At 41.4% G+C, this 14,670-nt stretch overlaps 2 protein-coding genes across 5 annotated transcripts; one reads left to right on the top strand and one right to left on the bottom strand.

Annotated features, from left to right (window-relative positions):
* Positions 1–1,006: 1,006 nt before the first annotated feature.
* Positions 1,007–4,498, bottom strand: LOC136432395 (uncharacterized). Its single transcript, XM_066423644.1, has 6 exons — positions 3,873–4,498; positions 3,443–3,581; positions 3,041–3,114; positions 2,638–2,725; positions 2,374–2,439; positions 1,007–1,569 (listed from the first exon to the last, which is right to left on the bottom strand). Exons 1-6 carry the CDS (start codon positions 4,386–4,388, stop codon positions 1,088–1,090), a joined length of 1,365 nt encoding a protein of 454 aa, XP_066279741.1. The 5' UTR covers positions 4,389–4,498; the 3' UTR covers positions 1,007–1,087.
* Positions 4,499–4,621: 123 nt separating this feature from the next.
* On the top strand, positions 4,622–14,195 carry LOC136432362 (uncharacterized). 4 transcript variants are annotated; one of them, XM_066423568.1, is made up of 20 exons: positions 4,622–5,404; positions 5,828–5,884; positions 6,253–6,290; positions 6,823–6,960; positions 7,072–7,131; positions 7,332–7,452; positions 7,634–7,726; positions 8,221–8,384; positions 8,680–8,765; positions 9,062–9,145; positions 9,437–9,514; positions 9,925–9,966; positions 10,155–10,190; positions 10,476–10,564; positions 11,031–11,067; positions 11,398–11,546; positions 12,032–12,094; positions 12,422–12,497; positions 12,760–12,844; positions 13,269–14,195. In XM_066423568.1, exons 1-20 carry the CDS (start codon positions 5,252–5,254, stop codon positions 13,465–13,467), a joined length of 1,848 nt encoding a protein of 615 aa, XP_066279665.1. In that variant the 5' UTR covers positions 4,622–5,251; the 3' UTR covers positions 13,468–14,195. The 4 variants fall into 4 exon arrangements, with proteins under 4 accessions (XP_066279665.1, XP_066279674.1, XP_066279693.1 ...); XM_066423577.1 differs by lacking the exon at positions 12,760–12,844 and having other exon boundaries at positions 13,269–13,424; XM_066423586.1 differs by lacking the exon at positions 6,253–6,290 and having other exon boundaries at positions 5,388–5,404.
* Positions 14,196–14,670: the final 475 nt, after the last annotated feature.

The raw sequence follows: 14,670 nt of genomic DNA, 5'->3' as shown, positions 1-14,670 counted from the left end.
TGTCATTTTAAAGAAAGAGTGGAACAGTCAAGTTTTTTGGGTTTTTTTTGGTCAGTACACGATGAAATTTGATAACCCATAGTTTCCCTAGCCTGCATTAGAGGTTAAATTCCGTCAACGGACCAACTCAGTTTTTAGAGTGATAGGAATGATTGACATTAAAAGGTAATGTGTAGAGACATGGGTTCTTTTATTACAAAGTATCATTTTTGATTTAGTGAAAAGCGGATCATGAAAAGTCTTAATCCTAATCATCATTTGCAATCCCTTAAAATTATCATGTTTCGATATCAGAAACGACGAAAATCCTTAAATGTGACCTCCAGTTGTAGTAATTGCCGCAAGAGGTCACTGCTGACTGCAACGGCCACGTCAACATCTATGTCTATGAAATAAATGAGTATGCCGCAAGGTGGCACAGTTAAACATATGCTTAGTAGTGTAAGGAAAACTGGCCTACATCAAAACAAACGAACTTCCTTGCCGGACCAGTCTGCTTCTAATTCTAAAAGGGCCACAATTGTATCTATGAGTCCGTATGGCAAAGGATAATACGTTATGGAGCTGTATTTGAAATTAACAGTATCATTGCACCAATGTATTCCATTTGTCGCCCTTTCTCCATTCAATTTCAGGTACAAAAAATTGTGGAAACTTGCACGCTTCAAAGCGCGTTCAAATATTGAGTCCCCGCAAGTAAGTCAAGTTCCGTTTCGTCTAAAGACTAAAATCCAGGTGTACGAAGAACCATACCATACTGTCCGCCAGAACGTTGACCCTTAACGGGGATGCCCACATAAAAATTCTATTGGAGAGTTACTTCTATATACGCGTATGGATATCAGTACACCAAAATGTTCCCGAACGTTAACGTTTTGTTTCTTTACTACTTGAAAAACATTATTTAAACAAAGTTGATTACTGTCTTTGCCGTAGTGAATATTAAAAGAAAGTTACAATTGAAGTAAATTGTAGATAAAGTACACAAATTAAGGACAGATATCAATAAAGTTTGAAGTAATTTTTATTCTCTGATCATAAATCATGGGTTGTGAACATACCATACATCGCCTTGTCAAGACGAATTTCACTTTGTGCAGACGACACAGGTGAGCTCCCTCCCTTCCACGTAGTTGGGACACGGCAGGGACCCACAGCGGGCTTCCACGGGGTAGAACAGCGCGCCATTATGGTTGGCGTGTCCGCCCGGTACGGTCTCGGGCTGTTCATCCACACAGACGAACTCTTTAGCACCGGGGTGGTTGTAGTACTCAGCCATGAAGTAGCCAGCGTACTCCTGGGTCCAGTCGGTGGGGCAGGTGTTACGTGCGGGGATCATCAACTTACTGCCGCGGGTTGGGACGTAGCAGACCGCACACGGGACGTCGTCATCGTGAATGGATCTGGAGCCGAACGGATAGTTTGTGTCCAACTGGTACTCAGCGCCGTACATGTAAGCCTTTGCCGCTTGGACCCCATCTTGGTACCTTCCCCACTGTGGGTCGGTCGGCAGACACTGGTAGTTGGTCCCGCCGCCCGGCTGGTTGTGATCCGTACCTCCTGCCACACCTGAATGACGCACAGATGTCAAGTAAAAACAATGAAATCATCATCGTAGACATAGGCCATAGCAAGAAATTTTTATGGATGACATCAGCGCTCTCATTAATTTTCGCCTGATTTCGAAATAAAAAAACAAGAAATTTCATTGCCCTCCGACGGCGGTCAACATGCCAAAAATTGGCAAATACGTCGTAAACGTTGACAGCCTAGGTGTTTCATCGCATATGAATACCCAGTGTAGTTGCTTCAGATGATGGTACAACAAGCTCTTTTCTGCATTTGTTGCAGTTAGTCTATTGAGATTTATACACATCTACAAGAACATGTTTACTATTGAATCAAGGAGGTTTTATATTATATATGAATAAATACAGGAGTAATACATTGGTTGAATACAGGACTAAAAGACCTGTTGGTTATGATATCATATTTCGTCGCCTCAATTCTTGTTTAACAAGAGTTATGATCTCAAAATTTGAAAATATAGCAATCTTGTTTTTTTGGCCCGCCTTGTTTTTTTTTCGCCCTATCTCATTAATTTTGGATTCTGCGGAGGATGTCATCCATAAAATTTACTTGCTGTGGCCTTACTATTCTAAACAAGAATTCAGGACAAAAGACCGATACTGATTATAGTTAACTGAGAAGGAACAATCTATACAGGAGTGACCTCACTTACCTGTTACGATGCATGTACATGGGTATGCATTTACAAAGCCTGTAACAAACTTTAAATTAACATACACTTTACCTGGTGTAGAACATATTATGTTAATACTACATTTTCAAATATTCTCAAGAAGACCTCACCAGAGTAGACAGTTGTTGCTCCAGAGGGACAAGTCTTCCTGCCCCAGCGGGTGTAAACAGCGCCTCCTGTACAGGTAACAATGGCGGGGTAAGTGATGACGAAGTTTTCTAACTCTCTACCTTTGTATCGCCAGAATCAAATAAATATAATCATATTCACAATATTCACAGTATACCAACTTAACCAATCCCATCGACGCATTTGCTTTAAAACGATGGTACTGTACAGATCTACATGTAATATAAACACACATGTAAACTCACCTAATCCATCGTTACCCGGCGTCCCCTGTGCGCCTTTCTGCCCTTTGGTCCCTTGTATTCCAGTTTCTCCTTTCTGTCCAGGCTCACCCTGTCAACATCACATCGTAAAGGTGACAATATATATATTCATGACCGTTGTTGATAAAACATTACTACATGAATGAAGTTCGAACACATGAAGTGTTGGACGGACCCGAAATACTTGCTTTGTAATTGTGCAAATACATTTTAAGACAGTCGTTCGTTTTCATTTGCTTATCGGACAAGACTATAGTTAACAGAACACATCGGCAATCTGAAAACATTGCGTATTCCACAAAATAGTGTTCAAGTTTGATTTAACAGTAATATCAAGCCTGCTAGGGAGACAAATTGGTTATCGACTGCGGGACTTTCACCACACCTTCGGTCCGGGTGCTCCCGCCGTTCCGTCCCGCCCGTCCCGCCCGTCCCGTCCCGCTTGGGTTTGACAACAGCCTATGAAGGTTCAGGATTAGAAATCAGACTAGGGACTTAAAACTAGCATTCCAAAGTACACTGGAGCTGACGAAACGCAACAAGGCCATGCACAAATTTTACATTTTAAGATTTAGATTTACCATGTAAGGTAATGTGTTCTGGTGGTCCTGGTCTTACAAAAGTGAAAGGTGACACGTTTATTCTCCAAGTGCCACTAAAACAATCTAAACAAAAATATACATAGATATATCTGTATATATATCACAATGTTATATATGCCAGTAGTTTGAATAAAAGTACACATGAACTAGCTGGAGCACTTAAAAACGTCTAGAAATAGATGTACCTGACCCAGGCGGCAGTCGGACATAGTTGGCCGGCACATCTCTCTTGGAGCGCCTGTACGCAACGCCCCCCAGCGTGGCGTTGTTGTTCTGCACCCCGGTGTCAGTCTCTCCGTGTCCAGACTGTTCTCCCTCAGGGCTCTGTACAGAAGCGGTCGAGCAGGAAGGAATACCACAGGTCAGTACGTCATGTTTACTCCTATGCTAGCTAAGATTTTGAGGACAGAATAGTGTCAATAGTGGAAAACAAAAAGGAAACGCACTATCTGTTGGTAAAAAAGGACGTATAGGCGACTTGCACCATGATGATGAAGAGAACTTGTGATTGGCCTGTTGGTCGCAGAGACCGTAGCCAAAAGCTACACAGCTTTAAGTACATGCAATAACTACAGCTACTTATACTATTCCCTCTTTATAGGTATTACTACTTACAGCAGACGGTTGTTGCTGTTCGGCGTAGTTTGGCGGGAAACTCCCGCCTCGGATTTGTGTTTCCAGCACGACAATCCTCTCCCTCAAAGACAGGACCTCCTCTTGGTCCTTCTCGGCCCGAGCTTGGAGCTTCGCCATTTCGTCGTGATCTCTCTCGGCCCTCAGCTTAAGACTCTCAGTCGTCACCGTCAGGGTAGTCACCCTCTCCTGCAATTTAGCCATCTCTTCTTGATCCCTCTCCGCTTTAGCTTGTAGTTTTGCCATCTCGGCGTCGTGGTCTCTCTGAGCCAGGGCTTGTAGTTTTGCCATCTGTTCTTGATCCCTCTCCACCTTAGCCCGGAGGTTTCCCATCTCGTGGCCGATGTTCTGCACGATCACGGCCAGCACCACGGCGGAAACAAACACCGCGGCGGCGCCGAGAACACCTGCGAGCGAGCCGAGCGGGCCGCCCGTGCGCTCCCGGCGGGGGCTTCTCTCCGGCATGAGGTGGCCGTACAGGACCTTCTCCGACGTCATTCTCAACCGGTAGTGATGGCCAGTAAAGGTAAATAAGGCTTAGTGTGGTTCAAGACGGAGCTAGAAATGTTCCATCCGACAGTCCGGACGGCTCAGATCTCAATGAGGAAACAGACCAAGTACGCAGTATAGATTTGATCAAGTCAATTAACTCGGATAAGCGCAGTCCGTCTATTGTTGTAGATAACCTGGCAGGCCATCGCTGCAACATCCCGAGGCAAGACGGAATATCAATGAGGCCTTTGAACTATGGTATTTGGACATGTTGTTATCATTTGCAAAAGTGCGTAAAAATGTACTCGCCACAAAAGTTTCAAATTTTGTCCAATATCATGACATCGTTGTGTCAGGTTTACAGATTCTCTATAAGCATCGGTCTGATTTCGCGTCGTAGATTTCAATTGTTTAGAGGAATTCACGAGTGAGTGAATATGATTTCATTGTCAAGCAGAGAGAGCAACATGCCTCAATAGGCCTCTTGTATCAGTTAACGTTATAGTTCTAACAATATTTTGTGACGTAGGCCAACTTTTCAGTTTGTATCTGTCTGATAGATGCCTTATTTACTAACCGACTTCATAATTTTAATCTTTTTTTTTCTTACTGCACTGAGTTTACTCCCTAGCTGTTACGGTCATTGGTCATTAATCGTTGACTGTGACAGTCGCTGACTCTTGCATTACTTCTCAATACTGACAGGTGTCGTGCATATACCCTAGATTGATCTCGCTGTTAGCGATGGTACTTTGACCTATGTCCTTTGACCCCGCTACTTGCGAGAGGGAGGACTTTGCATCAGTCCCTTTGCGAAATAGTATAAAAGACCTGTTACCACTACTATAACAGGACGTTACAGGGTAAAGATGGACGTGGGGGCTTCTCTGTTTCTGCTCGGTTCGTCTGCTGTAGCCGTGTGGTTCATCTTCGTACGCAGAGCCACCGGCGGGCCCGCAGACTTCCAGCGCCGGAAGACGGGAGAAGCCGACCCGGCGGCCGGGTACGGTCTAAAAACTGCAGTAAGAAAACACTTTGTACAGATATAAGGGGTATGTAAGGAGAATCACTTAGGTATGCCGTTGAAAGAAAGATATAGTGCATTTATTTGCTGCGTAAATGACTGTTTGGGGTTTAGTTTCCAGGTAACAAAAGTTGTAACGGTATCCGATATGATTTTAATACGCCCCTCCCATCTCACGTGTGCTGGCAAAGGAATGATAATTGTTTTGTGGCATCCATGTACATCAAATGTGATTTACCATTTACTAGTGAAACTGGACTACCGATTCAGTACACTAAATGCGCCACGTATACAATGCCAAAGGTTTATCAGAATTCAGTATCTGCCGTATTGTGGAATGGTAACGCGTTAACGTTATAACTTTATTCTATATTCATCATCGTATATATCTATATTAACTACATTTCAATCTACTTTCCAGAGTTTACCCCCAGTGACTGGATTCCCCCTCAAGATCCTTACGACTCTCCTCAACTCTGTGAGTTGCTCAAGACAAATTTTAGCAAAAAATTAACTGCAAAAGGTCTATTGCAAAAAAAAACAATCTAGGAGCTCTGTTGAAGCCACAACTATATTGACTTTTCTGCTGTTGAACTTGTCATTAAACCACATAAAGTGACACTTTGATACAGAAAGAGCCAAATGGTACATAGATCATAGTATAATGTATGTACCAATGGCCCATTCTGTATTTAAGTACCATGTTTGTATATAAGAACATGTGACAATGAAACTTTGTGTTTATCTATTTACTAAGAAGTATTGTCATTCATCACCTGATTTCATCCTCCCTTATCCATCTGAACATCATCTCATGGTTTCTTTTTTGTCTTTTTCTTTCATCAGGTCTTTGGGACAAAAATTCTCATTCCCAATGCATACAAGTGAGTAGTTCAATGTTTCCCAGTAATCACTCCCCTGACTCCAATATTTTATGTTTCATTGTCTCATTCTATCTTCTCCTATCAGGACAGGGATGATTATTCTACTCTAGAGCAGCCCCACAAAATGTTAGGAGATTCTATAATTCAGCACCAACAGTGTAGAGTTTCCCAATCAGAAGTCGAATGGAGCTACCCAGCTGTTTGAAAATTGCATGAAACAATTTGTAGGTAGAGTCCTTGCTTTTCTTTTCAGGAGGTTGCAAGTTTAAATCATGGCTAATAAATAATGATCAGGGAAAATTTTGAAATAGCCAGACATAGTGAAGCGATGAATGATTGACAGGCATTTGGGACGATGTTATTAACTATCACCGTATGTTGGCTAAAGCTGTTCAAATATAAAGAGCTTGATGTTATCCCACATTCTACATTACCCTCAGTATTCATATACAGTTCCTTGTCATATTAGACCGTAGACAAATAGGCTCAGACAAACCTTTTGAAATATTTTCTCATTGCTTTTTCATGCCAGAAATTCCAATGGTGGTCTCCTGAGGAAGATCGTGATTCCAGAGGACCCCACCATGTATCCCATCATGCCCTTTGATGGTCCTAGCATGCCTTTGGGCAACACAAGCTCCACTGACCTTACTGACCTCACACGACCCAGGTGAAAATTAAATTACAATGTATTTTTGTTTTTTATTTTGTTTTGGGAATGAGTACTAAGAATCTTAACACGAGTAACAGTGCTTATAATTTTTGTTCTCTTTCACCTTAGATCAAAGTCCCCAGATGACTTTCACCACTGGGAAGTAGCAGACTTCATACAGGCATACATGTGAGGAATGTTTGCTATTTCAGGTTAAAAAATCATTCAAAGTAGCAAGTGGTTTTCTTTCATTCAAATAATTCTTCTATTGATATCAACCCTATCAACATGCACTAAATTAGGCTAATTTTATTGGAAGAGTTCAACTGTGTTTCTGTAAAGCCAAAACCCAATGAATGCTTTTGCGTTGCTTTAAAACCTTATCACAGCTCAGAGACCATGACGCCCACAGAAGTTGCAGAGCGAGCCATCAGGGCCATCCAGGACAGTGAGAGAAGGAAACCTCCACTCCGCGCCATCATTCAGTACGACGTGGAAGAAATAAGAAAGGTGCAGGCTAATTCTTTAAAGCAGTCACCATATACATTGCAATTTGAATTAACAATCTACATCTGAACTTATGTGCAAGTGCAACATAAAACTGATTTGTTGAAAAATATGCCTATCCAGACATCTACAACATGGCACACAAAAAAGTACAATAAAACAAGGTAGTTCCTTCTAACTTCAGATGGCTGCTGCCTCTACTGAGCGCTACAGGAAGAACGCTCCGCTGTCTCCACTTGATGGAGTTCCAGTCTGTGTTAAGGAGGAGCTTGCTGTGGTAAGAATGGACATGTAGGATTTGAAAAAAAATGTGATTTGAGAATTTATAGGCTGAAAGTAATGCAGAAGGTTGTCTTTCATCCTGTTAACGTTTGTTGTGACCTGTACCTGTACAAATAGATAAAAATGAATTGGAACGCTTAGAAGGGCAACAAATATCACATCATATGACTTTATTTTTGCCAGCATATAAGCTTGGAAGAACATGCAAGTTGTCAGCGGTTAGCATGTAGAATTCTTCATACCCTCCCTTCTGATCAGTCCTGAAACTGTACACATTTAGTGCATAGATAAGCCAATGGCAAGAAGTTATGTCAGATCCATTGTTATAAGATATTCCTTCAAAAGACTGAACTACTAGTATTCAACTTCAATTCATGTCTCTTTAGAAGAATGGATTGACCTGAAATTTAGGACTTATAAATAAGTGGGAGACCACCCAAACACGTACACATTCCTAGCATCCTGATTGGAGTCTCTGTGTCCTTGTAGGTTCCTTACTACCACCGCGCCGGTACAGACTGCCTTGGCTGTGATGCCCCTACCACGGTAGACTCTACTGTTGCAGTCAAGCTACGGGAGGCGGGCGCGGTCATTCTGGGCGTGGCCAACATGCACGAACTGGGAATGGGAGTCACCGGATGTAACCCTAACAAGTGAGGAAGCTTAGTTTTCTTAAGCACATTAGCAAAGCGTTTTTCCTACAGTCCAGCATGCTTTAGAGTAATTAGCTAGAGCGGTAAACTCACAATTGCACAGAAGATGCATATGGCTTGCCTGAGATTCAGTTTTACCATTTTATGAAATACCCACATACACATACAACCCATAGTGGTCTTCATATATGTACACACATTCCTGTGATTCCCCAGGCTACATGGGTCAGTCAGGAACCCATATAACCCACAGTACTTTATGTACATGTTATTTAATGTTCCTGTGATTTCCCAGGCTCCATGGGTCGGCCAGGAACCCATACAACCCACAGTACTTCACCGGGGGTAGCTCCAGTGGGTCAGCTTCTGCAGTGGGTGCAGGTCAGTAGGAAAGAGAAAACTTTTGTACTCAAAGCTTCAATGAATGACCTGTTGTGCTTCTATGCCTTGCAGAAGTTTGTACTACCCAAGTTCTGTCAAGCTCATATAAAAGCCATGTGGATGACAGTCCAATCCAGTAGGCCAGTGGTAGAATTTTGTAATGTCTATTGTACATCTTTGTGTTATCTGCACACATTTATTTAGATACCCTGATAGGTGAACAAGGTATCAAGTAATAAAAGTTTACAATCACTTTTGATTGATCATTTTGACCAATTTTGTTGTTCATGTTTCAGGGATATGTCCCATTGCCATAGGAACTGATGCTGGTGGTTCTATACGCATTCCTTCAGCCCTGTGCGGGGTGGTGGGGCTGAAAGGTGAACTAATTTTTCATTGTGTAGGGAAGAGAAGCATTTCCTACTCCCTTTGAATGTGCATTTGTATGTGATTTATCTACATCATACTCTAAGGCTCTACCATGTGAATTATCAACTTGCAACTTAACATGCAAATTAGATGTAGGTTTGGTTGTAAATCTTATATTGCAGGAGACAGAAAACAAGCATTTTTAGCTCTGCCTATATTTGCACTGTATGATTGCTGCTCAGTCTTATCAACTATCCAAAGAAAATAAACATCAAGTTGTGCACCTTCCCTCCCATAACCAGGCACCTTTGGGCGTGTGAGTGACTATGGTGGCAAACTCCCCGACACGCCGTGTGAGTGTGCCTCACTCCTGCATGTTGGTGAGTCAACTTTCAACTATAGAAACCCATAGTTATATAGACTGTTGATCATTGGAAAGCAATCATTTCTTTAAGTTTTTATTACCCAACTAATCAGATCCTTGCAGCATGTAAATGCTCAGTTAACATATTTCCACAATTACACACAGAATGGTCACCTTGTCCCTGCATATGATGCAGGACAATGTCTTTTTTAATCATGCCAGTTGCACAAAAGTAAGCATACTGTTAACCATACTGTTGTATGTAAGTATCTAAAATTCCCATTGTTTAACTAATAGTGTGTTAAGAATGGGCACCAAACTTTGTCCAAGAATCATGTACCAAGGAGCCCACCATGCCTGGTACTGAATAAATACCATATCTTACTCAGTAGGGGTCATTGACCCCGCATGAATGTTCCTCCTCAGGTCCCATTTCTGCTTCTGTCAGGGATGCTGCCATCGCCTTTGGTGAGTAATAAACATTCTGCCTACCATGGTTCTATCTGTGCATCAAAGCTGTACTGAGTATCAAGAAATCAGCAGAGCTATATAAAGGGTTGAGTTAGATTGAATTCTGCATGGATCATGGAAAAGATTCTTCTTTGGATAAGGTATACATGTATTTGGAAATCATGCTCCATTTTCTGTTGCCACAGCACTGACAGCAGGGCCAGACCCCAAGTATCCACATGGTGAGTTTAACAAACAAATGTGTGTAACTGTTGCTTCATGCACTTTAGTTTGGTTGGAAGAACAGCCTGTGAAATTTGAAAACTTCAATATTAGATAGAGGCAACTCATTGGGATAAGTAAAATGTAATTTACATTCAACAACACTGTAGAGTAATGGTAGTGGATTGTAGGCGTATTAGTCATCTATCAGGAAAAGGGAGTTTCAGGTTTAAAAAAAGAAACTGGGTCAAGATTCAAGGCGAATGGGCCAATAGCAAGCCTGCTCCTGATTGGTGTACTTCCAGGTTTGAATCAGCCAATCATCAACCTGGAGAATCTGGAGAACACTAACCTGACTGGTATCCGGGTGGGGGTGGACTGGCGCTACCTCAGGGTAAGTTGGCAAGGAAGCATCCTACTTCACTCATACATGTAGTTATAATTATCTGTACTCTCTCACGATAAATGAAGAGAAAAGTCGGAATGTTATACTGAACAGAAGGCCTTACAGTCACTACTATCATATGATGTAAAGGGTTCAATAATATATCATAGCTGTGATCATAGAATAATAAAGTTAGGCCAAGTTATTGAAATACTACTGAATGTTTATTGTATGTATATTCCAGATAGTTTCACAAATCATTTTAGCTTTATTTCTGAGTGCCATCCTCAGTAGTAACCACTGGCTCCATCTTTTTGCTTGCTAAAACACGGAAGCAAGCAAAAAGATTGAGCCAGTGGTTACTACAGAGGATGGTTCCCAAGCTATTTGTGGTAAACCTCAAGTGTTGAACTCTTGTCCCTGTTGCAGTACTGTAGTTGATGTTAGACTTGTTACTGTTGTTTATCCCACTCAGCATTCCTCCAACTGTATAGTTGCAGCATGTGAGAAAGGTGAGACATGAGTTTACATCTGTTTATCAGATTCTCCATATGAATGTGCAAACATACGGGTTTATGGAAAGTGAGTGCTTTCTAACCTTCGTCATAACTTGGATATTCACCACTGTATGATTGTAGTCTCTTGAGCAGGTACTGTTGTTATAGCAAGGAGCACGGAGGTTATATAGTCTATATAACCTCCTTGGTTATACAGATACAGATTGTGCAATATAGGCCTTTGGTGACCCATTGCTATATGTCCTTATACCATGATTATATGTAGCATCAGGGACATTATATAGCGTTCTAACTAACGACCTTGGTATCCCTTACTGTCGGTAGCAATCGAGCACCTGGAGAATTGTGGTGCAAACATCATTGACGTTCAGATCCCGGAACTGGAGGAGGCGAGGGTCGCTCACACCTGTATCGTTGTCATGGAGATGGCTACTGCGCTGGCGGCAAGTTTCAGTACGCTGTACGACAAGCTGGTAAGGATGGTTCATGTAGTTCAGGGTTCAGGGAATAAATTAATGAATGGTTTAATAACTGGTCATGTTTTGTAAAAATTAGATCTCAGTGTGTTTGCTTTGAGGATGTCATATACAAGTGAGAAAACATTAGATTTGTTATCTGCATGATGCATACACATCATATCATCAATGAAATTAATCCCTTGTACCTAGAAGTAGAAAGAATTTTGTCCTTTAATTCCAGTTACCTTTAAAGGGGGTTTTACTTGTGTGTATTGACATTTGGCTTAGTTAGCAGAGAAGAAGTTGTTTTTACTTTGACCCACTGTTCTGTAGCCTGGTTATTGAACAAAAAAACTACTTCTTCTGCCACAAACTTTATCTTAACCAGAAATTGTCAATACAGAACTCAATACAGACTTCATTATACACAAAAATGTGACAGCACCTCCCCCCCACCTTTACGATTAATTAAGTGGTAGTATGTTCCTTGTGTTTGACAGACCCTGCCTTCCCGTGGACTCATGGCCATGAGAGACACTGTTCCAGCTTTTGACTACATACAGGTGAGACACAAAACAGGATCAGTCTTTTTTCTATTTTTTCACATTTCTTTATGTCCAAATCCTTGTGTAAATTAGCCGTGTTAAAGACGAATGGTTATTTTTTGAAAGATGTAATATCTGCTGATACTATGTGAGAGAAATATACAATGTACTTGCCTGGTGTCACAGTGATTGAAGCCCTTCGACGATTTTTAAAAAATACTTTTCACAACAATATCAAGTAACACATAGCAGTTATTTGGGATGTGATTAATGGTTCCGTTCATACTCCAAGTACCAAGCTTCAGTACCTTTACAGCTCTACAGTATCAAATTTACATCTTGTAGGCTCTGAAGCAGAAGACTCGCACCATGAATTTCCTGAAGGAGATCTTCAACAAGGTGGATGTGATCATCACTCCTGGTCAGTAGAATTTTTATTGTCACTCCTTCAACTTTATGATATCATTCATGGCCAAAGGTAAATTTTGTGGTAAATGCAAGATGAACCACATGTTTTATTTGTGCAGATGATTTTCACTCTACTCTTACTGTAAACATTGTTGCTAATTTTTGTATTGGGTGAGGTAATCTGTTTCATAAATTGATATGTACATGTACTTGGAAATGCTTCAAGCATTATTCATTTTTTGTTGAAAGTTTGGACATTACGTTTTTGTTAACAGGCACCGGCACACTAGCACCTCGGACAAGCCTGGGTGAGCTGACCTATGGCAGGAGCCCAGATGAGCAGGACAGTGCTATTATGAGGTTTGTAGACTATCTACTACATGTATGTTTGAAATTTGGAGGGAGGGAGGGAGGGAGGGAGGGAGGGAGGGAGGGAGGGAGGGAGGGAGGGAGGGAGGGAGGGAGGGAGGGAGGGAGGGAGGGAGGGAGGGAGGGAGGGAGGGAGGGAGGGAGGGAGGGAGGGAGGGAGGGAGGGAGGGAGGGAGGGAGGGAGGGAGGGAGGGAGGGAGGGAGGGAGGGAGGGAGGGAGGGAGGAGGGAGGGAGGGGAAAGATTATTAGAGACAGTCAATAACTGATCTGCCTAGTTGTGCATGCAAAATGAATGAAACATGTTTTGTTTTTTTAATTTAATGAAATGAGTTCATTGTTGTGTTTAATGACCTCTACACAGAAGTTGAATTTTAGGTCAGTATTTCATATCCGTCTGTCCTCTCCCCCCTGCAGGTACATGTTCCTGGGTAACCTGGCAGGCATCCCTGGTGTGACTGTCCCCATAGGCTACAGCAGCACCAACAACCTTCCCATGAGCCTCCAGGTGCAGGCGGGGTGGTGGCAGGAGGGGGTGATGCTGAGGGTGGCCCATGCCGTGGAGAGGGGCACCAAGCACGCCAAACCTCAGGTCCACTTCTCACTGCTGGGCTGACTACGACCTCTCTAACTTGAGTGTGTATAATGTCATCATCATCATCATAATGTATAATGTAACATTCCTGTATTCTTGTAACAGATGTAGGAAGGCAAAATTGTTAAGTTTCCCAAGCTCTCGGTTCTGAGGAAGGCCTGCTACTCCACGGAACTTGAATATTCTTACACTTCTTACACAAGTTCTATGCTCCACTAGGCTGGTATCCATTCTATTCTAGCACTATTAGCTTCTTTTGATCACTTACCTGCAAAATAGTCAGGTACCCATTGATAAAGCGATGATTTTTATTTAGATGTTTGCCAAAGATATAGGCAAGAGTTGTGATTGGCTTTTAGTCAAACATTCCTTGTATCATGATGGTAACAGGGTTTGAACAGGCATTCGGAAGTTCAGCCCCCATTACACTGCTTTTGGGATAATCGAGAGTGTAATAATAACATACAAGTGATGATTCCAAAGTAGACTTTGATAGAAATATTGCCTTGTGCTTGTTGTTATGATTTCACCAGCGTTTTTCTATTAGTTTGTTAACAGAGTGACTAAAAAGCTGCAAATAAGATTATTATGATTACGACTTTATTGTTATTCTTGGAAGACTTCAGGGTAAACTTAAAGAGCTATTGATTGAAATGTGAATTTCTGTATTGTTAATGATACAGATTGTAGCCATTATTTTGTAAACTATCACTGGCACATTGTAATAAAGGATATAACATGAATACAAATGTATGAATGATACTTCATAGTTATCAGCAATACTGGGTTTACTACACTAACTGCAAGCTTTGACAAAAGCATATTACCACAAGTTTCACACTTGTACTGGTTTACATATAATACTATTTCCTGTAACTTAATATTTCACAATATAGCAATCTTATTGTTAAGTATACACATAGGACAATCACATATCTAAAACATGTCATCAAATTACATAAGAAATCAAAAATTATACTTTCTTCTGAGGAAAAAATCATCCACAGCAACATATAAATGTTACCCCATTCCTGACACAAATGTTCATTTGTGAGGATAATCTATATATTATTATCATTAAATCATGTCAATTCATTTACATGTACCTCCATAAAGTGATTATGAAATTTACTTTATTCTATTTATCAATAATCCGATCGTAACAATGCAGCTTGTCCCTTTCAGCACAATAACATAGAGCTGTTCCATTATCGAGTTTTGCTA

Source organism: Branchiostoma lanceolatum, chromosome 1, assembly GCF_035083965.1.
Source record: "Branchiostoma lanceolatum isolate klBraLanc5 chromosome 1, klBraLanc5.hap2, whole genome shotgun sequence".
Classification (NCBI taxonomy): Eukaryota; Metazoa; Chordata; class Leptocardii; order Amphioxiformes; family Branchiostomatidae; genus Branchiostoma; species Branchiostoma lanceolatum.
Note: the sequence above shows the minus strand (reverse complement) of the source record. Positions and strands in the feature narration are given on the sequence as shown.